The sequence below is a fragment of the Polypterus senegalus genome, chromosome 18 (genome assembly GCF_016835505.1).
Source record: "Polypterus senegalus isolate Bchr_013 chromosome 18, ASM1683550v1, whole genome shotgun sequence".
NCBI lineage: Eukaryota > Metazoa > Chordata > Cladistia > Polypteriformes > Polypteridae > Polypterus > Polypterus senegalus.
Genome location: NC_053171.1, coordinates 23,396,999 through 23,422,077, shown reverse-complemented (window position 1 = coordinate 23,422,077; position 25,079 = coordinate 23,396,999). Strand labels below are relative to the sequence as shown.

Genomic DNA, 25,079 nt, shown 5'->3' with positions numbered 1-25,079 from the left:
CTTCAAATTTAGTTGAGCACAACATGAAAAACAACTCCTCAAGAAATAATTACAATAATCAAATAAGGAGGTTAATAATTATATAAAATACAATTTACAACAACAATAATTTATGAATATTCATGTCTTCTAGGCAAGTGATGTGGTTATGTTTCATGGTAAAAGCAGCACTTTGATGAGTGAAGAGCAACATCTTTGACTGGATTTTTAACTCTTTGTTCTCATACTGCTTACCTCACATGTATATGTACACACACTCTCTCAAGCTCAGACTGTACTGAAAAGCACTGTGCTTATTGCTGCTCCAGTAATGCACACAGAGTCGGCAAAATCTGGAACAAAACTAGAGTCATACAGTTGAAGTGATACCTTGACAACGTTTATTAAACGTCTGGATGATAAATTAGGACATATCAGCTATTAGCTACCTAAATGAGCTTAACGGACCGAAAGGGTTCCTCTCTTTTGAAAAAAATCTGTTGTTCTTGTTGTTCACAATTTAAATTAATTTTCCAAAACTGACCCTAAAAAAACATTCCATTAATTCATTTTAGCCTGCTTAAATTCAGTTTAAAAAGTAGATTGATAGCATAGCAGTTAATAATACTTCCTCATAGCTCTAGCATCCCAGGTTTGAATCTCAGACTAGACACTACTTTTGTGTAATTTACACAGTCTTCCTGCGTTTGTGAGGATTTTCGTTTGGATACTCCAGTCTTCCTCCCACATTCCAAATACGTATAGTAGTGAGCTGGTATGAAAGTGTATATGAGTGTACCCTTGTGCCCAGTGTTGTGGGTTTCTGAGCTGAATACCAAATGAATGGCTAAATGAATATTCAGTTCATCTTATTCTTATAAAATGTATTTCCACATATATGTTTACTGCACTATAGTATTACAAATCCATCCATTTAATAATTCTTTTTTTTTTTCTCAAACCCTCTTAATCTATTTCTGGGTGGCTGGGATTTTAAAAATATAGCACAGCTAAATAACGTGAATTAATTTTAATGTACAGTAATCCCTCGCTATATCGCGCTTCGACTTTCACGGCTTCACTCTGTCGTGGATTTTAAATGTAAGCACATCTAAATATATATCATGGATTTTTCGCTGGTTCGCCGCTTTCTGCGGATAATGGGTCTTTTAATTTAGGTTACATGCTTCCTCAGTTTGATTGCCCAGTTGATTTCATACAAGGGACGCTATTGGCGGATGGCTTAGAAGCTGCCCAATCAGAGCATGTATTACATATTAACTAAAACTCCTCAATGCTATAAGATATGCTTCCCGCGCTGTGCTTGTTTGCTTCTCTCTATCTTTCTCGCTCTCTCTGCCTGACGGAGGGGGTGTGAGCAGAGGGGCTGTTTGCCTAGAAGATAGGACGCTCCTCTACAAAATGCCGCTTTATCACGGTGCTTCTGTATACTTAAAAGCACGTATTGATTTTTTGATTGTTTGCTTTTCTTAGCGAGCGCTCTCTCTGACATTCTCTGCTCCTGATGGTGCTCTTTTGAAGATAAGATATGTTTGCATTCTTTTAATTGTGAGAAAGAACTGTCATCTCTGTCTTGTCACGGAGCACAGTTTAAACGTTTGGCTAAAGGGTGTTATTTCATGTCTAGAGGGCTCTAATAATGTTAACAGGGTGGGAGAGTTTATAAGGGCTTAAAATATATAAAAATAACCATACAAACATATGGTTTCTACTTCGAGGATTTTCACCTATCGCGGGGGGGTCTGGAACGCAACCCCCGCGATCGAGGAGGGATTACTGTATACCTTAATAATTGTCTTTCCACTTTATGCAACATATGATAAATTATTATTATTATAAGGTTAATTATTGTACATTAAAAATAATTACAGGAATTCAATGCTTAATATATATAATCATTTGAGGAATTAAATATTAAGTTTATGATGGAATATGTACAAATACTCACTTGTGCAACTCTTTATTTTAATGAGCACACATTTAGCAAAGACTCTCAGGACATGCTATGTTATGTAGAACTAATGCCAAGTGCCATCCACTTGATGTGAGGAAGAGCACATTTACATTTCCAGTTCTGATTTTCTGATCTATCCAGCATAGATTACTATTAGAAACACAAATGGAATCTGAAGTTGAAATGATTTAAAGTTATGCCATCCTCCATACAATCAGTAGTATCAGTGTCATTAAACTGCACTTAAAGCAAAAAGATATTAACAGATCTCAACTCCGATTTACTGGGATGATTGTATTTTTGAGTGGATTCATTTTCTTTTGTTTATAACAATGTGGATTTGGATGCTGTATTATAACTCTTCTATTGTAATGTACATCTGAATAAAATTTAAAATTTCTAAATTTAAATAAGAAGGCTGAAAAAATACAAAATTTGAATAAACAGGCTGCTGAACAACATGGGGTGGGGAAATAATTTCACTTTGCGGAGAATAATCGATTCAGTTTATTTTTGTAAAACTGTATACAATGAGTGTAGTCACAGAGCATTGTAACGGGTTCTTCGGTAAAATGCAAGTATAAATTTTACAAATTACTAATTACATAATGAATACACATAAAAACACAGGAAAACAAAAGAGTAGTTTGAAACCAATTTATATAAATGGAACTCGTCAATATTTGTCCTAAATACAAAGAGGACTGATCATTTATGCTAGAGGGGAGCTGGGTGGTCTCATACTCTGGAACCCCTGCAGATTTTATTTTTTTCTCCAGCCGTCTGGAGTTTTTTTTTGTTTTTTCTGTCCTCCCTGACCATTGAATCTTACTTTTATTCTATGTTAATTAGTGTTGTCTTATTTTAATTCTTACTTTGTCTTTTTTTCTCTTTTCTTCATAATGTAAAGCACTTTGAGCTACATTAATTGTATGAAAATGTGCTATATAAATAAATGTTGTTGTTGTTAATTAATTGTTGAACTATAGCCATTTGACAATGGGGGAGATGAAAACAAAAACTCCAAACAGTAGCACCTCTGGAAAAAAATTAACCTCGGTGTGTTTCCATGGTCAATTATAACACAAAACACCAGACACAGTCACAGTCCGGGAGATCTGGGCAACTGGCTACCCAGCCCATCCTTGACATGTCGCCATAAATGCAAAATACAGTGGATGTTTTAAAATGAATTAGTATTTGAAGAAATATTTGCTCGGCATTGCAAATAAGGGCTACATTAGTACACATATGCAATGCCAACAACAATTTTACGTAGATTTCTGTTTAAAAGGGTAACTAACATTTACTCTATATTTAAAGAGATTTCACAATTCCAAAAAAATGTTAAAGTGATATTTTATGATAATTTTAGAAAAGGATGCACTTTTTGTATGTGCCAATAAATGTCATTGCTATAGCTTTGGCCTAAGCTTTTAAAAAGAGTGCAAAGACAGATTATCTTGTCACAGTCTGCTTCTGGCAAAATGGTTGTAGAGACCTGCTGATTACTATGGGCTAAATATTCTACATTAAGTTTATTATTATAACTGTGACTATCTCATCAGTTGGCTTTAACCATATGATTGTTCTCTTTATTGACTCCTGGGCACAACTTCATTCTTTAACAATGCTGCCTCTTCTAGCTATGAAAAATGTCTTTACAAACAGTGTCAAACAGCTGGACTTACTCTAGCTCCTCACAAATTGTCATTCAGTCTTTGATACAATTTTGTTAGTGCATTGTTATAATGTCCAAGAAATTTTCCATGGCCTATAAACTTACATCTGTAGAAGTTTCCCTTTGTACAAGAATGGAATGGGCAAAGTGTTTAATTTTCGGCAGGATTTGTGTAATGCTTAGGTTTTTTGTTTTGCTCTGTTAATACCATGTCCTGTGAATTTATAACTAGCTACTTTTGAACGTTTAAGATTTTCTCTTTACAGTTATATAATTCTGTGTCTACTAATCCATTACAAGCTCTGTATGAAGTAATTAAGGAATATGTTACTTTATAAAAAACACATTGCAACTGAAGTTTTATTCTGCAGGTTATCAGCAATGCTATTAAAATGACAAATATACTGAGTTTATAATAGTTATTTAAAGACAACCAAAACCCTAGTCAGCAAAATGTGTGACTCTTTTCTTCACTAAGGTATAACTGTAATTCGTAACAAGAAGATTCCAATTCATATTATGTGTTAAGTAGGGGGATTATGGATAGTAAACTTAACTATTAAAGCCTACAAAAGCATGTGACATATAAATCCTTTTAATGCTGATCAGTAGATGCAGGTATCATGGCTGGAAAGCATATTCATCAATATGCACACATACATATATAAAAGAAGATACAATTATACAACTTTGTCTCCAGATTATGTAAATGACTTCAAATGACAGCAACTATCATCTTATGGACAGGAACCAATCACACCTTTACATTCACTCTACCAACTACTCTACAGTCTTTGTAATAATTATGTAAGCAACAGGATTGGCCTCTTTAATCTTTAAGGCTCATATATGTTCTCACCTTTTCTATGCATTAATGACTGATGAATGTGATCTGGTGCAAATGGTGACAGCAACACTTGTAATAACCTGTAAGTAGACAAAATAGGGAAATCAATTCCATATAAAAGTACTTTCTCCTTTTATAAAAATCTTTAAACAAAAAATAACTTTTAATCAGCAATACATAAAGAAAATTTCTAAAGTTTTAAATGTGGGTGTCTGAAGAAAAGAAAAAGTCCTCTGGAGAGTGACAAGCTCAAATGGCATGACTGGGACCCAAGGAATCAGTTCCCAATTTTCCAGAGGGAATCAACTCTACCTAAAAGAAGAGTTGTCTCATCAGAGAAAGGAGATTGTGGAATGCCAGAGGCACATTCCAAACACATGGACCTTATGTCACTGAGGGCGGGAGTCCCAAGTATCTTGCATGAAGATGAACATGCTAGGGGGAAGTAGCTCCATCACTGATGTGATATATTTCAGAATCAGAGTGCAAGGGGTAACAGGATTTAGAGAGTTACAAAAATAAACAGTTACTAGGTACACAGGATGCTCACAGCTGATGGTCAAATTGGGAGAAGATGCACCTTGCTTTGTGCAATTTAAGGTTATCCCCCTGGCTATGTGGCAGCAGAAAGCAAAGTTAATGAGCCCAAGCATCTTTCTGTATGCATGATACTTTAAACATTCTTAGCACCCGACGATTCAGGATTAGCAAAAAAAAAAACCAGTGGCACATGGAGCATGGACCCAAGAAGAAGGAAATACACAGTTCTACACTCTCTGGAAAGAAGTAATGTCATCACTGTTTGGACGCAGGTCCATTTAAGGCTAATATGCATTTATTATATATGGTTTCCGTGTTGTCAGTCTTGCTCTCCCTGGGTTGATCTTACTTATGCCCTCAGTGTGAACCATAATCTGTATCACTCAGTTCCATAGTTGAGAGATGAGGTGAGGTCACATCCTAATAGCTCTTATATATAATAAAATAAAAAAAAGAAGTTTGTCTGAAATCACACCGTTCTTTCACTTTGACAGAGTGAAGATTTGCCCTTATTGTAAGGGTGCAAGTGGTGAACTCAAAAGTCTTCCTGCTTCCAACAGCCTAGGCACCTATCTATCGCAAAGCATTACTGAGCGATCAAAGGACCTTTGGGCTCATTATTATTATTGCTTATGTATATTTGGTAGGAGCCACTACACAGTTTTGTTAGCATACTGTTACAATTCCTGAGAGAGTTTAGATGTTTAAAATAATAACACAGACTAACATAGCAACAGTTCACGGCTGAATCAATTCATCTGTTTTAAGCACTTTTGAATCACTCCTAATGTCTCCCGACAACCTTGGGTTTCCGTGAATAAATCATTTTCTGAAATGTTTTTCACTGCATGAGAACCATCCACTTCTACTATTCTTTCTGAAAACAGCCGAAGAACGTGAGTTTTGACTACATTAATTTTCATATTATAGTTGCCATTGTTTAACTTTATTTATAAGAAATGCAATTATCACTAAAAACGACAGACATCACATAACAACAAAACTACATAATGTATTTGGTACCAAATATATTATTTTGAAAAGAAAACAAGAATGTGCCGGACTTCTTTTCTTTCATTGGCTGCTGTCCCATATATTGAACAGAGTCATTTTTACTTACAGTACTCCTATGATACAATGGAAATTCAGTGCAGAGTTCTTGTGGGGTAAAGTGACTCTATATATTTTACAGCCAGTATTCAATATGCATAAATTTGCTGTTTTCCAGTAGGTTCCTGCTTTATTCTCACCTTAAAATGCAAATGTACTGTTTTCACTATGCAGCATATGGCAAAAACAAGAAAACTATGAACTTTGGTAAATGAGTTGTTTCGGTTTGATTGATGGCCTGCAAACTTGTTGATTTTTTTTTTCTTTTCATTAACATTTTTACATATATTTGCTTAGCAGACACATTAATCCATCAGAAAGAGGGAATGTTTGAGAATATGAGCTACAGGACACGTTTACGAAATTGATCATCACAAGCGCTTCTTAAACACGTTGAGGGAGTCAGAATTTCAAATGGAGTTTGGGAGTTATTGCACCAGGTAGGAACAACACATGAAAAAAATCTGGAGTGAGATTTGATACTACACCGAGGTGGCATCACTAGAACTGTTCAACAGCAGACCTGAATAGGTGGTTAAGAATATATATACATACACACACTGACTATTCTGTAGGCAAGCATCAATAAGTCGTCATTATCCAACTTGCTATATCCTAACACAAGGCCACGGGGGGTCTGCTGGAGCCAATCCCAGCCAACACAGGGTGCAAGGCAGGAACAAATCCATGCAGAAACATCAATAATTTGAAATTAATATATGCTGCTACAGAAAGCCAGAGAAGTGACATGTGCCGGCCTCGGTTGGTTGAATACCAGATGTGTTGCTGCATTTTGAATCACCAGCAGCAGCTTGCTGATGCATGCCAATGCTCCTGCAAGCAGCGAGTCCAAACATGGCAAGACCAAAGCGAGGACTAGGAATTGTGCTGCATATTCTGTCAGATATGTTCTGATTTTGTAGATATCGTGCAGAGTAAATCTACAAGACCAAGAGGCCATAGCAACATGGTCCCTGAGGGACAGTCGATCATCAAACACCATTCCAAGGTTGTGAACTGACTTGGCAGGAGTTAGAGATAGTGAGCTATCTGTACAGAGCTGTACAGAGAAAAGGAACCGAGTATGTGTATAAGCTCGAATAACAAGGTGTGTCTTTGCCAGGATGAGCTGATGCTGATGTTACTTCACTCAGGTTTTAAATATGAACCAGTACAGTAATCATCCATCCATCCATTATCCAACCTGCTATATCCTAACTACAGGGTCACGGGGGTCTGCTGGAGCCAGTCCCAGCCAACACAGGGCACAAGGCAGGAAACAAACCCCAGAAAGGGTGCCAGCCCACCGCAGTACAGTAATCAATGAAAATTAATTTTATAGATTGTTACATATGAAACTCATTGGAGATCATCAGTACAAAAAGAAGATCTAGACCTTCTGGGCCTATTATTTTCAGGGAGAACAGCAGCATAAAAAAGAGGTTTCATACTGAAAAAAATGAGGTACTGAAATCACTTACAGAGCCACAAAAGCTTTATTTATGTATTTATTTATTATTGCTCTTTTTTCCCCCCCCCCCCTTCTCTTCATACTTAAGATCTGATGCCATTTCACATTCATTCAATTTGTTAGGAAAACTAAATGAAGTGGTAATTGAGAAAATTGCATTATTCAAGAATTGAAAATGTAAGCAATCAATCAAAATAAATAAATAAAAATTAATAAACTCAAATATATAAGTAGGATGGAAACTTCCTGTCCCATGTACTGTAGTCTTATGTAGCAGGAAAAGGGAAAAACTAGAGGAAAGTATACCTTTTTTTCACATTCTTAGAGCAGCAAAAGCACACATTTAATTGTTTACAAATTCTTGGTATATTTTCTTCTAATAACAAAATTCAACAACAAAATTACATTGATCTGTAAAAGAAGATCATATCAATAAAATATGAATAATATGAACCTAGTTACATCAGTACCGCAGGAAACATTGCAATTTCCCCTTGGGATTAATAAAGTATCTATCTATCTGTCTATCTATCTATCCATCTATCAATGTTTTGAACACAGCAGGTCTTTTTTGTGTAGTTAAAATTGAATAAAGCAAAGTACAAAAGCAATGGCACATATAGCTAAAGGCTGCTAGTGCACTCAATCCATATCCATGTCAGCAGAATGGACATTTGCTGTTCTAACCACAATTAAACAGGTTGTAGTCAACCCACTTTGCTAGAATATTTAGTTAGCAAGTGAAACAACCTGCAAGGTTGGTAAGTCTCCATTATAGTTCCTAAAATAGCATCTTTACTCCTTCACATTTTCAAAAGGATATTAAACAAATAATAATTGGCAAAGTACTGTACATAAGAAAAATCATGGCAATAAAGAAATTAGTGATAGTATATATGAGGTAAGATCTTACTAGTTCTTATAAATATTTTGGGGATTTGCCATTTACTTCCATACACAAAAGAGAACAAAAGCCTTTATTCTCACAGACTTATTTTATGGGAAAACACAACCTCTTTTGTCAGTCTGGCTCTTCTTTGCAGGCTGGAACTGTGCTTGAGGCTTAAAATGACACTAAACCTTAACCTCAGATGTAGTCAAATCTTTAGTCAGCTGTTGCACAAAACCAGCAATAATTCAGCTTTCATCAGGAAACTAGACAGCTTTACAGATAGTAAAGAGCATCACATGAGTGGATGCTGCCTTAAAAGCCCAATGATTGGGCAGCATGTGATCCAGTATTAATTGGACACATTACATGGGATTGGAGGAGGAAATAAAAGACAAAATCAAAACACACTGTGGGGACATAGGACATACAGTACCTGATATATGACTTTGATAACTGAGTATTCATTGTTATATGAGATTTAGGATGAATGAATAACACACTGACTATTGATATAAATTAACATTAATTCACTAAGGTTACCAAGTTTGATCAATCTAACAAAGCAACTTGGATAAACTGAAAAGCACTCTCCAAACATTATATTACCTCAGTACATAGTAAGACAAATGAATAATTTGTGAATTTCTAATCATTTTTTGTTTTCTTGCAAAAAAAATAATTATAATTTTAAAGTCAAGTATCTCATAAGTTATAATTTGTTCATACACAAACAGTATAGCCAATGAGGTTTTCTCTGCACAATCATCAACAGCATGCTGAACTTAGTACACCTATTTATTTAAAAAAAAAACAAAAAAACAAAAAAAAAAAAAGCATAAAGGCAAGCAGATACAAGATCTTGCTTTAAAATGCCCCAACACACTCACCTAGATCGACATTGATTGAAAGTGGAAATAAGGCCATTTCGGAAGAGAAACTTGGACATTATGTAGGGTTTCAGAGACATATGAAATGGAGATCTTGTTTCCTGTCTTTCAAATAAGTCAGGATGATTGCACACCTGGAGGCAAAGTAAAACAAGCTGTCATTAAGCTGGAAAAAACTCCTTACTATTTTGCTCTAAGAAAGATAAGTAACTCTAAGGACAGAGCTAAATGAGGACAAATTACAACAAAATGGGCACTCCAATTCAGTTAATCTGCTTTGTTTAACTTATTACTTACAAAACTTACATTTTGCCTTATTTATTTATTTATAATAAATAATTTGTATGTTCTGGATTCACTTTTATGAAGCTAATTAATCTCAATATAGAGAGTATGTTTATAGGGTTCTTGCGTGTAATTCAGTCTTTACGACTAGTTAAAATAGCTGCCTTACCTCAAAACTTCTGTCTTCTTTACCTTAAATGACGTGTTGGATGTTGATTAGCATGTGGAAATAAGAACCCTATAAATCTATAGATTGACTTAGAATTTTGGATAAAATAGAAGAATCTTTACTAAAAGGAAAAAAAAACTAATAAGAACACGGTTTATAATCTTTCTATTTCTTATTCAAGAAAACTGTCAAAAACTGCAATGACCACCATAACATGTTCTCCGTTCATTTTTCTGATGATTTGTCCAGGTGATTATGTCTTCTCAGTTTTTAACAATTTTTTTTCCCCAATTTCAGCTGCATAAGTGGCTTTAACCAAAAATTCTTCAGAACTTCAGCTGCAAATTCAATAACAGATTTAAAGCCAACAGTGCAGTGTTTTATGTGTTTCTCCAGTATCAGTGGTGAAAAAAACTAAACCTTTGAGGTTGTTAAACTGAAATAGCGATATTAGTTTCACTACTTAATCATCAATGACTTTAGCTCTCACAGATCTAGAAATGCATCAGTTTGTTGTGAGCAGAAGAACAAAAAAGCCCTGTCTCAAAATGTTTAACTCACCTTTCGAAATTGCATGACAAGGTTCATTAAACTACTTGTTGTGTTTTGGGCCTGTTGTGTTGTTCCCATGGAAGACTGCAAAAGGTCCTCAATTGAAATTTTGTTCTTTAAGGCTTGATACAAAAGCTTCTGCCGGCTTGTCAGTTGGCAATACATCAGAATTTCAATCTGTAACAGAGGTGCTCAGCGATGTAATAGGCTATTAAGTAAGCAGCCATAAAGATAATTTCATACCATATATAGAATTAATTTTTACTTTGGTAATGCAGTATTATTTATTCTCTACTATAATTACACATTAATTAAGTCATTTACCCTTTAACAAGTGTTCAAGGAATCTATCCTATTGCACGATTATCACAAAAAGGAAGATATTACTACTCCCCAAGAGGAAAAATGTCAAGAGAAGTGTAGTGTATGTGAATCCATACCTTATCAGAAAGCTCATTTTCTACATCTTTTTTGATTCGTCTCAGCATGAATGGTTTTAAAATCATGTGCAACCGAGACAGCTGGTCTGAAGAAATAAATAAATACAAAATGAAAGTTGTACTTGTTAGTATCCATTAGTCACCTTTATACATTAACATTACACAGAATAACAATAATACTTTAGGTTTTAGTGGGTACGTGAAAGGATATAAAATTCAACTAATGAGAATCCCTGACCAGAATGGTAAATCATTAAGTTAGAATAAGCTTTTTTGAAAATGCAGGAATAGGTGAGCATAACTCAGTAATTCATAGTTTCACACATAACAAAAATACTCAAAAACAAAAATAATGTATTGTTCCTCTTTTAGCTTGACTAATGCTTACTCTCATCAATGGCAGACTTGTTCTCTGCGTGACTTTCAATATCCCGTGAAAACCATTCATTGAATTCTTCATGGGAGTCAAACAACGTAGGCATGATGAAGTGCAGAAGGGCCCAGAGCTGTAACAACAAAGCATCCCAGCATGAGTGTTCATATTCCCTGACAGAAATCCAATTTGATCTCCAAAAAATAACCAGCAACAACATAAATGTTCTTTGAGTGATGAAGTCTATGATATCATTAAACCAAGTATAATGTTAATTTAAGCCAATTAACATTTGTGCTCAATAATTTGGAGCTGGACTACTAAACGTTTCTCTCTAATAGTAGTCTTATGTGAAGGACACCGCTATAACATATAACTGTTTTATTTTATTATTCATTGCCAAACTCCTGACAAAATTCGTTCATCCAGTTAATAATCAGATTAGGATCAGTTCCCATGAAATATATTATTTAATCAATCTACTAGTCTAACATTAAGTTTGAATATCAAAGCATACTTCCATTTAAGAGAATGTGAAATTATTACCATTTTGCTCACTTCATCACCAATGAAGCAGACAGTTTTAAACATTTATAGTTATTTTGGAATGGAGTAATCCAATACCAGTAGATCAGCTTTAAAATAATGCAAATATTAAATGTACATAAAGGTGTGCCCCCTAAAAACACTTTATATGTCTTGCTGTTAAGAATTTAATGTATGTCTGATGACTATATTAAGCTACTGTACCTCAGCCATTGTGTTTTGTATTGGGGTTCCAGTCAACAGAAGACGATTACGACACTGAAACTGCAACAAAATCTTCCATCGAACACTAAAACAATGATAAATACTCAAGGTTAATGAAGTAATGCAGAAAACATGTATTTTTGAGCATGTGTATTTATCAGCAGGCATCAAAACACTAAAGCATAGCTAGATAATTACCATGCATCACAATATATTTCATAACATTACATTGTTACTTCTTAAGGACAAAACATTATTTATACAATATAATTTGTACATAGGATTAAAAGGTCATTATTGATGGTGTAACAGTTATTTAATATTTTTATACATCAGTAGAGGTCCAGCAACTGTGCTTCCCCACATAACTTACTGTATGGCACCTACTATACTCAGTGCCTTAGGCACTGGGTAACATATGTGTTTGGATCAACAGTAAAATAACATTTTCCATTTTCAAAAGGAGGCCAAGAATTTCATGACTATACTTAAGATTTTCAAAGCAGTAATTATGATTATTTGTAAAATGCCATAACCTATGGTACTTTTTCCCCATTTGTCTAAAATCATGACAGATTATAGTGTCAACATTGTGATGAAGATTATTCTAATAACAATGTGTTAACATTAACATTTCTTCTTCAGTTTAGCAAGCCATATAAAGTGTAGCAAACCTGAACTTATAAAAGTGGGATGCGTCAGGGTGAAAATGCATGAAGTATATAGTTATTAAGATGTTTGTATAAAGTTCCTTTTCAACTCTAGGACAGACATTTCTGACTAGTAAAGTGTGCACTGGACTTTAAACCACAAGGTTACCATTTTAATCGTCAACTCATTGTGCAGCCTTGAGCAGAGTACCTAACTCGTATGAAATTATATCCAAAATGTAAAAAATCTGAAGTGGCCTGCACATGATGTTCTCCATATTTACAACACAATATACAGTGTGAATTTAGCAAAATATAGGTAAGATGCAATATCACCAGTGCTTTTGAAAAGTTGTAACTTTAAAGACTCATAATTCCCAAAAATTCTTTCTTTTAGAGTAATAATTGCATATGACATACTTTGTGAACTTTTGAGAAATGGAATGGCTGTTGCTGGTATCCGCTTCAAAAACTTTGAACTTTTAAAGGTTAAAGCAAAACAATTGAAATTCACTCAAAACACAGTTAGTTCTTAAGACTAACAAGTAATCCACAACATTTTTATACAAAATTGTTCCATTCGTTCTCGAGTTACAGTATCCACAACTTTTTACTACTGTCACACAGATACACAGACACAAATTTCTCCAAAAATGCTCAAAATATGTTTCAAGGAAATCACAATGTGTTTTTCATTAAAGCCCAAAGTTGTTTTTTTTTTACCATGTGAAATGGGCAGAAATCAAAAATCTGTGTAAGTAATAATAATGAACCCTGATCTTGTAAGTTGTTTTGAGTACATATGCTGTGTTAACACTCAATAATAACTATAAAAAAATAGTAGTATTACCTGGCACTGCTTTTTAGTGCTTGGGCTTCATCCAGTACCATGTACTGCCACTTTACACGCTGAAAATACTTCACGTCTTGTACAACAAGTTGATAGCTGGTTATAACCACATGAAAGGGGGCATCTTGAGTATAAAGAGTTTTCTGAGGAGATAAAAAAGACCATTGTCATAAATTACTTTATTAAATTATTAATTTTCTGCTATAAATTTAAAGACATAAAAGTCCATATAAAAATTTTAAAATGTTAACTATTATTATTTTATACCAGATGGTGGACATGATTTACAAAGTTAATCTTTTATAAAGAAAATTCATGAAAACCAATGTAGGAAAAAAACATAATGGAAAACTACAGCAAAATAAAATCATATTTCACATAAAGTTTACAGTGGTGTATCATCCCCCAAATCAGTGCAAATTATTTGTTGAAATACACAGGAAGACAGAATGCAAAATATTTGAGCACTGGCACTGCAGAAAACAAAAGGCTTGGTGACAGACAACTAGAGAATTGAGACAACGGCTGCTGAAAAGCTACAGAGTGGTCGAAAATATCACAAAATTGAACAATTGGTTTTAAAATTTTCACATGATGCTGATAGTTCTTACAATACGCATTTTAAAAAGGAAATTAAATAATATTTCCAATTTTTAAAATAAAAATATCACGCCTTTCATCTATATGCTTTTACAAGCTGCTTATTGCTAAGGGTTGTCGATTGAAATGAGGAAAAAGACACAGAAAAACATCCTTCTTCATTCTTACCTGACTCCAAAATTTACGAATTACCTTCCTGTCATGGGGATTTCCCCAATAAGGTAATACCTGAAACAAATATAAAAAGAACAGTCTTAAACATTTGCTTGAAATTAGGGTGTTACTTTTTGGACTGTTTAAAAGGGATTTGCTGACATCTGTTGGCCATTTTTGGGAATTCACAAAGTTCTTGGTATTAAACTAAAGATTGTATTTAAGGAAGCAAGAAACAAAAAAAATGTTCACATATTTTTTTTAAATAATTTGCAGAGTTCACATTTTCTTTCTCACATGTGGCCAGTACATTGGAATTCTTTGCACTTGCACTCAATACAACAAAAAGTACCTAAACAAAGAAGTACATGTGGTGAAGCAGTGCCTGAGGTACTACTTCATATGAAACAGAACATTAGTGTTATACAATATACAATAATAAGAAAAAGATGACAAAGACATTTAGTCATGCTGGATGTACTGTTCTGATAAAAGAACATCAAAACATAAGCAATACATCCTTGCCAAAAAGATGAAAGGCACAATTGACAATGCACACTAGCAGATCCTTTAATGCTTTTGCTAATATAAAGCTTCTTTTTGAATTTTGTGAGATTTTTACTTTTACAAACAGATAACAAGCAAGCAGCACATTCATGCAGCAATTAACTCTGTGTTTGTGTTTTTTAGGGCTATTTCAGGTTTCTTTCCACAACCTGAAAATATGCGTTAGTGTGAGTGAAATTCTAACTTGGCTCCGTGTGAGCATGGGCATGTGCAAGAGTGGAACCTGAGACAGACCCCATCCCATTCCTTCTATGTGCACAGTGCTACCAGGATAGACGCTGGTAGCAGTGAGCACAAGACCATGACTTTGAATTAGGTTAGGCAGGTTTGTGAATGTTAGATTTTATAGTACATTAAAAAAAATAGCTATTTATTGATGCAAGAATTAAAATAAAAACAACCATTTATTTTACTATGTTACAGTAAGTCTCTATTTTAAAAATCCCTTAGTTTGCATATGGGTGTTCTTGTTATAAGATACAGTATATATTACAAGTTTTATTTTACTATAATCAGCTTAAAAAAAAATTTAATTTGGGTTTACCGATGGCTGGATACTTGCACTCAAAACTCCTTTACTTCACTTGCTAATACATAATTCTGCTTGTGCCATCCACCGACACTTCCAAATTTTCTACCTCCAATTTAATGACTAGGTACAGAGGTGCAGTTTTAATATCTCCATTATAAAACAGTCTGACCTGTCATTGTTTACACATGTCTTAAACAACTATTATCATACACTGAGTCAGGCAGCCATTACTGTATTACCTCATAGTATCTATTATTTATTTATTATATTACATATTTATTGAATATATTGTATATGTATCTAGATTGCACAATACCATATCAATGTTCATATTGCTTACTACAAGTCTTATTACTGCTAATTCTTTGTCTTTGTCTTCTTGTCTTGTTTGTGTTTTAATTTTAATTTTTATTTGCACTTCATGTTGTTACACTGTGGACCCTGAGCTTCGCAAATTTGTTTATATGTATACTTGTATATGGTTGAGATGACAATAAAGTTTGCTTTGATAAAGGCTGGGTACAGAGGTGTATTTTCTGTTCAAACAGCAATGCCCCGTTCGTTCTCATCAAACAGGTTATCATCTCCACACCAGTCTTCTTGCTCAGGCTCAGTATTCATCTTGTTTTCCCATAGAAAAACTTTGCTCATCAACCTAGTAATTCAAATTGTGCTTTCACTGCACATAATCTCACTCTATTACCCCACTGAGCTTCTAATATAGTGTTTATAAAGTTTTCAACTTAGTTCCAGAGAAGCCTTATTAAAAGTGACAATAAGAAAAAAAAGCCCATTGAAATTCACTTATACCTTATCCTTGATAGCACCAATCATAGAGTCCTTCACCATTCAAATTGTCAACCTAAGTAACAGATATTGCTCTTTGCTAAAATCCATACCACAGAAAATTTTATTTAATTATTTAATTTTACCATATTATTCATCTTAAATATAATAACAGAGTCTGTCCTTATTCCTGGAACACAACAAATTAAATGCATTAATACTAAATTCAACCCTGTCAGGCTTACTATGAGATAAGCTATAAAGAGTAATTTAATGAGATAAGCTGAATGGCTGGTTTATTGGCTAAATCAAATCTTTTTCAAGTGTTAAGGGTGACCTCACCATTACATAAAATGTCAATTGTTCTGTTACAAAATAATGTAAACAGAGACTCAAATTCAGTTACCCAAGATGTATGACATGCATGCAAGACTCTCTAAGCTCAGAGAGTCCACGAACAAAATGCTGTTTATACAGACATTTTGCTGACATAAGGTATATATTCCTAATAAAAAGAAACAGACCAAGTAGCATACAGCAATTCAACATTACCAAGCAAGAGTTTGCAGAATTTTTCCTGTTCATTTTGCATAATTTTAAACATGTCTTTTTCCAAAAGGTTTTCCTACCTTAAAACTTGTTATATGTATCTTTTTTAAATAATGTAATAAGGTTACCTTAAATTTTGGAACAAATCTTGTAAACTCTTGATGCCAGTTGTTTAGTGTAGAAGCAGGAGATATTATTAGAAATGGCCCCCAGATGTTGTCACGCTAAAACAAAACACAGGGAGATGTATTTTAAAACTTTACATTTTTAAGAGCAGGTGGCAAAAAGGAAAGAAAACAGGAAACTGACTACAAATTGTAGACTTGTACAGTTCCTTTCCCCGATAACACAAAAAAAAAACATCATAGATCCAGTACTATAACTTAGTAAGGACTCAGAAAATGCTTGTACTTGTCTAGGATATTTCTCTTAGTGTTGTAACAATACTTTTTAAATTTCTTCAAATCTTGTTATTACTTTCCCATATTTTAAGCACCAATTTCACATATTCCACATTCAGTAAATGAAGACAAAGTCACCTCGTGATTCTGCCAAGACTCTCTTCTGTTTTTACAGCTTTTAGTAATTTCTACGTAACTTATTATGGAATGCTTTAAATAACAGCAACGCTCTTAATTAAGCTTGTGTGCATGAAAACCAGACAAAATGAAATATTTTTTGCCAATTTAATTTTTTGATTTGAAACTGATTATGGGAAATATTTATTTTATGTCTTAGACTTGAGTCAGTTCTGTTTAATGTTTATGTATGTGAAGCTACTGTAATATGTGTACTTTTATAACACTGCTATAAAATATTTATCAATTAAATATTATATTTCATGCCGATCCATCAATTACATTGCACTCATAAATTAATCTTTCTACATAAAATTTATCCTATCCATCAATTTTACATTGCTTTTATGTCTATCTATTTATCATTAGTAATGTATACAATTAATGTAAAATTAAAACACATCCATCCTTTACGATAAGTAACTATAATTTTCTAAAATTAATAATTAAATGTTCATTATTTGATTTAGCATTGATGAAAAATATCAGATTAACAATCAATGACAAGGCAAAAAATACTTACTTCAGCTAAGTGTGCCAAAAGTGCAATGCTTTGTACAGTTTTGCCCAACCCCATTTCATCAGCTAAGATGCCATTAATACCCTGCAAAAAAGAAAAAACTCAATTCAGTCACTGTACATTAAGTTACTGCTCCTAACATATAATGTCCAAAGTAACATTAAACAAATTGAGTATGTTGAAGGTGAATTATTATAACAGAGGACAGAGGGATTTGTCAAGCCATAAAGAGAAAATAAACAGAAGACATCCTGCTTTGGCCATTTAATGTCATATGCATATAGTATCTTTCAAATATGTGCAGAATAGTTTTCAGGATACACATTCTGCTTTATCATATCCAGGCCGATCCTTATTTAGATTTAGGAGCTTGTAGCAAAACTGATACAAAATTATCCTGAAAGCGTCCCACTTTGTACAAAATGCTCCATTTCATTTCTTTTACAGCAGGACACTTTGCACACATATCAACAAAAGGCATGCCCCCACGCATATTAACCCGTGTTACACGTTTGAACACATTTAAACCTTGGTCTCAGCCAACTTGCAAACTGCAGAAGAATCTGTTCAAAATCAAGAGAAAATCTTCTAAAATTATATGGTATACTATATTTCTTACTAAACTGTATAAACTTTTCCATATTTTAACATTTATATATGATTCAATTTCTTCCATTGATTTTGCTTTAGAAGGATCGATTAAACACTAGTTTAAGTAAAGCATTTCTGATTTGTTGACACCACCCAACTAGAAGTAAAACTGATCAATCAAAGTTCAGTATTTCCTGGAAAACTGGCTTATGGGCGATTTTCCTTTGTCAAAATCTTGTGTTGAAATTGCAGGTGCAGATAGCCTGATGTGCCGGCAACACCCAGTGAATAAACAACAAAGTACTTTAAAGACATGAAGTGCAGCTGAATTTTTCACTTACAAATTATCAAATTAAAGTAGATGTATCTGATTGCTTTATTAATATTATTGGGCAACCACTTTTTCTTTGCCTGTCTGTATCACTCTTAACAATGATTCTGAAGCTGTACCTCCAAGTAACCATTTTGTAGCCAACTTATGAAAACAAAGTATGGTAACTACTGATACTACCTTCTCATCGATGCTAATTTGGAAAATCAAAGACAATTAATTGTGAAGAAATCATGAAACAGAAATGGAAATGCAGGAAGGCAGCAAACTTTTCTTTGCTTAATTTCTGCTAACTCAAGTTTCCTTATACACTACATTGAGGCCTACTAAATGTAACACATTACAAATCCTTGTTCACTTGTTACTGCTCACCTGTTCATAGAGATTAGCAAGCCAGTTCATACCCTTCAGCTGGTAGCCTTTTAGCTTGCCATGAAAGATAGTTGGCTGAGGAATGTCTTCTCCAGCACGAATGGATGGGTTGGCTAGACTGTAACTCTCTCCAAAACCTGTTCCTGTATTATTTGCTACTTGCAAAGATGCTGATCGACTGTCTTTGGCTTCTTCATCAAACATTCTTGTCTAATATAAAAAGTATGGAAAATGATGTTACTGTGTAAATTGAATATTAAATAAAATTTTCAGTGACACAGGAATAACAGACATACACATATTTTGCATCAGACTTTCTTCCTAAAAATCATGTACATTAGCAATATTATCCTATGAGAATTTATTAAATGGGTTAATTTGCTTGTTGCACTTAATATCATTTTAAATAATGGATTTAATGAAGAAGACATAATATAAAGCAACGATTGACAGGAATAAGATCAGAATAATTGGGAGGATATGCAGAGATCAAGACAAGTTTAAGGTTTACAGAAAGAACTGCTGAAGAAAGGAGAAATGATCTAAGATGATTTGGGGATGCAGTAAAATAAGGCAGAGAATGAATAATAAAGGTCAAAGAAATAATAAAGTGCAACACCCACATCCTATAAACACAAATAAAGAGAAGCTGCATGGCAAAATTTTATAACAACTAAGCACAGTACAAGATGTGACAAATGTTACTGAAAATAACAAATCATTGTCAAGTCTTTCTACTAAATATCGCATGCAATTTTAGTTTATGACAACTTACCCTGGCCTGGTGAATCTGGTATGCGTCCTCTGCATTCTTCAGAGCTTGAGACTTATAATATTCACTGTCTGGAAAATAATGAAAATAATGAATGCAAAGAACAACAGGATTATAAATTTTCAGCATGTTTTCAAGTCGTTTATTGACAAATAAATACTGTATGTTGTTCAGGGGGCCATGCACCAGAAGTTTTTACAGGTTAATGAAGTCAAGTACTGGATGTTAGAACAAATCTAACAAATGCATTTAGCAAGTTATACAAGTGTTACATGCTAGTGATTATTTTGTTTATTTTTGCTATAATGCAATAATGCAAATAGCCCTCTTAATGCAATTTATTAAACCAAATGGTAGGTTGGTTTCATAATGAAGTGAACTTTCTTATTTAAAAACTTGGTGGTTCTGCCCCCTGCTCACTTTGCTCGCCAATCCCCGTGCGGGCGCTACACGCTAGCCACTTTGCAGATCTGCTGCTCGCATATGGGAAAGCAGATGTACAATTTAAACGGATTTTTATTTTAATGGGAATTGTTACATATTGATAATAGACCTAACTATTTTACATTACAGGGAGTAATTCCCATAGTTAAAAAAAAAATAGTAAAACATAAAAAATTGAAAGAAAATTATGTGTTAGAGGTATTTGTTGCGTTTAGCATTTTAGTTCTGTTTGGCTTTGAAATTACAATGAAAATACTTCTTAAACTTACACTTTACTGGAAAACTTCAGTAAAACAATATCTGGAATTAACTTTTCGTCAATATTGCACTGAATTTTGATTCCGTGATTGGAGTTACATCGTGACAATGCAACGTATAACTGCCCGTGAGTGAATATTACTTCTTTCTTCCTAATAAATAAACCGACTTTTTCAAATGTTTGTCCCTGTTATTTGTTAATTGTCATAGCAAAAGCTATTGTAATGGAAAATTGTAAATGTTTTAAAGAATGGCATATCAAGATCTCCTTTGGTGTCTAATGTTATCCACGTAAGATGTACTACATTACCTTTCTTGTCGCCTGTTAAAATTTTACGTCAGAATATTTTGACCAATTTTGAATACAAATAATCTTGTCTTATTGCATAGCCCATCACTCTGACATAAATTATCCAATAACATCACAATACATCTTTCTTTCAAAAGTAATTCAGCCAGTGGAAGACCGGACGGTGTTAATGGTTGTAGATATTCTACGAGATATTGTAAGGTGATTTTTTTCATCTTCCGCACGATCACCACAAACTGTTCCAGCATAGTCTATTGATACAAATTTAACCAATTTGGCGTGTAACCAATCAACAATTTTCTCATTAATTTGTTTGATTTCATTGTTTCTTGGTTCTAGGATTGCCCATGTACTCATTTCTTCAATTAATAACCCTTCGGAATGAAATTCTTCAATAAGATATGGACATAACAAGTCTTCTTTTATTGGGAACTTAAAGTAAGGAAAACACAAAAATTTATAAGAGCTGAGAGTGCAGGAACTATGTCTGACAAAAGCATTCACAGAAATGAGGGATGAGAGGACCGCGGGCGTGGGCCTTTAACCATAAATGGTAGAGAGGAGGGCGGGACTTAAAAATATCTCTTGGCAATAATCTCGTCTCGCGGAACTTGAACAAATCTCTTGGCAATAGTCTCGTCTCAAGATTTTCTTTTATAATAGAGGGTATTATTATTATTAAGTATAATCTATCATCTATTTATCTATAAACATAATATTCTTAACCCCACTTAATCTATAGTAATAAAGAAAAGAATTATTAAGAACATTATTTGATGAACAGCATTAGTAAAATAGGGAACTGTTCTGTATTTTTCTTAAATTTTAGGTGTGACACTGGGGCAAAATAGTTACCACTACTGCCTCACAGCATCAGGTTTCAGGGTTCAGTCTGCTATCCAGTCACTATCAGTTTATCCCAATGCTTTTGTTGGTGACTCCATCTTTTTTTTTCCCCCAAAAACATTCCAAAGACATTAATTTTGTCTTTAAATTGTCCAGTCTGAGAGTGTGCCCTCTACTGAACTGACATTCCATCAATAGTTAGTTTCTGCACTGTATCTCTTGATAATAGGGTACATTTAAACCTCATCTTGACACTCCAGTTGAGTTAAGAAGATTGATGGATGACTTAAATGTTTTTTTGGTTTACAAATGTGGGGTAAGTCTCAACAGCATTGCAGTTTATTCATTTGAAAAATTAAAGTTTCTAAAAAAACATGTTTAATCTTGTTGAATGGATGTAACAGAGCACCAACAGCACATAAACTACACAGCATTAGAAATCAAAACAAAATGGTCTGGCATTCAAACTAAAAAAAAAGATGACTTTCATCAATCAGATAAAATAACAATCATTTAAATAAAAAAAAAAAAAACCTTGGACACAAGGACACTGCACCTGACAGCTGGAGACCAAGCCATCCAAATGCTATTAACAGAATCACAATAAGTAGGTAACACTGCCAACATTTCAAATGCTCTGTAGGCCAAAGAGTAGGAAACAATTTTAACATTACAAGACTAATGTCACTGAACAGCATGCTGGCACTTCAACACTCAAGGGAGTCTTATAGCACTGAAAGCCAATGAACTACCAAATGGTGGTACAAATACAAGTGTGGTTTCCAGTACTGCAACTGTTCTTTTGTTGTAATGAAAACTGAATAAATCTGAATTTATCTATCTGTAGTCTATTGCAGACTCTATTCTGCCTGCAGAGGGATGAATGTATTTATTTATACTGAAGTTCATGATACATCTGGAAGCCTAGTAGCTGGTGAAAGCAGAGCAATATAAGGCCAATTTCCATTAACCCGGACAACAGCTTTTAAAGCTAAGGAAATAAAGAGAACTTTTTATGGGTGTCCAACATATCAATGTCTATCACTGAACAGCAAAATCATAAAAGGTTACTCCAAATATTTTGAACAACGTTTAATATTTTATTACCAATTAAAACTACTGTGGTAACATAAAAAAATATTTTTGGGATGCCAAGTAGGATCATATCATGTAAATCAGTGTAAGTACTCACATCCTAAAGCCACTTAAAAGCAAAAATGCATAATTTTTTGATATACTAAAGGAAGTGATGTAGTTATTCTAAAGATTTAAATTGTTTACCGCAACAAATTAATCTTCTGTAGAACAAGTAGCTATTAATGAGTTACAAGGTCGCTGGGACATTACTTGGGTTAATCTCAGTCGTTCTACCTTCTATAGACAGACCATTTCATTCTTGTGTTTTACCATCAATAAGAATGACTGTCAGCTGAGTCTTGATTTATGGATGCCTAGCCTTTTGAAAGAGGTACTGTAAGTGGTGATGGGGTGGCCTTAATACTAATGCTGTATGAAACCAAACCTTAGATCTGTGAATTCCAAAAGGTATAAATAGCTGCTATTAACACAAGTTCAACACATTTTTGAGTGTTAAGGTAAATTTAATCCTTGGCTTCTTTATGGGAGGAACTTACTTTTGAACACAAATGTGCCAGTGCTATTAATTCATTCTTAAATTTTAATTACAAGCCAAAAGCACATTTGCAAACATTTGCCCTCACAGTGACCCTCTATACCTAGAACAATGCCAAGGTGCTCAAAGCTATATTAAAACAGTGTTGCTTTTGACAGAACATAAAGTAAACAAAAGAAAACAAAAACTGTGCTGCCATTCTCTCCCAAATGACACCCCGAAGTACCAACAAGTATACCCTTTCTTACCTACCATATCTCCCTTGATTCTTCCTCCCACAAACAAGCCTCTGTCTCAGCACTCTCAGATACAATTATCAATATGTCATGAGGTACGGTATCTTTCAGACCTCTGCTGGGGTCACATTACCTGCTTTTACTATAGGGACACATGGCTAAAACTACCTTTAATAGCTTCTGGCAACATCCTGACAATGGTATAAGATTAGATGAGGATCAACAAACCTTGCCATATTGCTTTCCCATGTGTTCTTTATTGAAGTGTGGTAACATTGCACTTATTGCACTTCGGACTGAACTTTTTGGCAATTGTCCTTCCAGGACCTTCTTGCCTCAATGCAGGGCTTACCCTTCGTATGCAGCGTCTGCTTTCTAATAATGATATCTGTAGCATCTCCTCTACTGCTAATGCTGCTTTCTCCTGCTTGCTACTCTGTACAATCCTGTGGGATTTCTGTACGTGGTAACCAGTTTCTAGCAAGAAGGGGTACCAAAGTATATAGACTTTTTTGGATTTAAAATAGGTTACTGATACATTTAAACATGACTTCAATAATCCACTCATTAATTTCTTATGCCTGTGCAATCCAATTTGGGTTTATGGGGAGCAAAAGATGGTTATATGGTGCAAGAACATGAGAAGCCACTATACAGAATTCTAGTCTGGCATCTTTGTACCAAAATTAGGGCCATCCTGACCTCACAAATGTGACTGTGGCAGAGGTGTTAAAGCCACCCCTATGAAAGACCAAACAAACATTTCATGGAAGCAGAAGTCCATCATAAGGTACACTCATTCCTAAATCCAACAGACAATAACCAAGCTGTTTTGGAACAGTGCACTGACATTGCTAAGCAATATGTCACCGTGCTGATTAAACTAAGACTAATTCAGCAATTTATTTAAATAATTTGGAGTTTTCAGTAATCCCAATGCACACATCTTTGAGATGTCGGATGAAATCAAAGTACCCAGAAAAAAGAAATTAAGACATTGGAAGAATGTATAAAGTCTACGGAGACAGTGACATAATCCTGAATCAAACCCTGTATTTTTGAGGGAGAAGTATTAACCATGGGGGTGCCAAACTGAAATCATAAAATACAACAAGGCCGCACACATTTAAACACACAACTGTGAAATGATTTACTTGTAAAATCATGTACTCCCTGAATTAAAACAAAACCCATACCTATATATTTAAAAAGCCAAAAAGATCGCCACCAAAGAATAATTGTGAGTGTTATGAATTAAAGGAAAGAACCAGAGAGTCAAAAATTACACAAGAAAAATCCCAATACAGAACACCATTTTAAAATCAGCTATCTTGGTTTTGGGGACGGCACAGTGGCACAGTGGTAGCACCGTTGCCTCACAATAAGGAAACCCGGATTCACGTCCCAGGTCCTTCCTGCAGGGAGTTTAGCTGTTCTGTACAAGTCGGTGTGGGTTTCCTCTGGGTGCTCTGGTTTTCTCTCACAGTCCAAAGACATGCAAGTTATGCGGATTTGCAATACTAAATATTCTCTAGTGTGTGGGTAGGGTG

The 25,079-nt window shown here is 34.2% G+C and overlaps 1 protein-coding gene across 2 annotated transcripts in view; it reads right to left on the bottom strand.

Moving 5' to 3' along the window:
- Nucleotides 1–25,079, bottom strand: part of ino80 (INO80 complex ATPase subunit) — a 182,991-nt gene that overhangs the window by 105,605 nt on the left and 52,307 nt on the right. For both annotated transcript variants that reach the window (XM_039741457.1, XM_039741458.1), the window contains exons 11-22: nucleotides 19,806–19,873; nucleotides 19,031–19,240; nucleotides 17,740–17,820; nucleotides 16,767–16,862; nucleotides 14,220–14,279; nucleotides 13,452–13,594; nucleotides 11,952–12,036; nucleotides 11,217–11,334; nucleotides 10,829–10,914; nucleotides 10,398–10,565; nucleotides 9,383–9,516; nucleotides 4,495–4,562 (exon numbers count right to left, since the gene is read on the bottom strand). In XM_039741457.1, coding sequence (XP_039597391.1) covers nucleotides 4,495–4,562; nucleotides 9,383–9,516; nucleotides 10,398–10,565; nucleotides 10,829–10,914; nucleotides 11,217–11,334; nucleotides 11,952–12,036; nucleotides 13,452–13,594; nucleotides 14,220–14,279; nucleotides 16,767–16,862; nucleotides 17,740–17,820; nucleotides 19,031–19,240; nucleotides 19,806–19,873 — 1,317 coding nt within the window. The remainder of the gene's footprint in view (nucleotides 1–4,494; nucleotides 4,563–9,382; nucleotides 9,517–10,397; nucleotides 10,566–10,828; nucleotides 10,915–11,216; nucleotides 11,335–11,951; nucleotides 12,037–13,451; nucleotides 13,595–14,219; nucleotides 14,280–16,766; nucleotides 16,863–17,739; nucleotides 17,821–19,030; nucleotides 19,241–19,805; nucleotides 19,874–25,079) is intronic.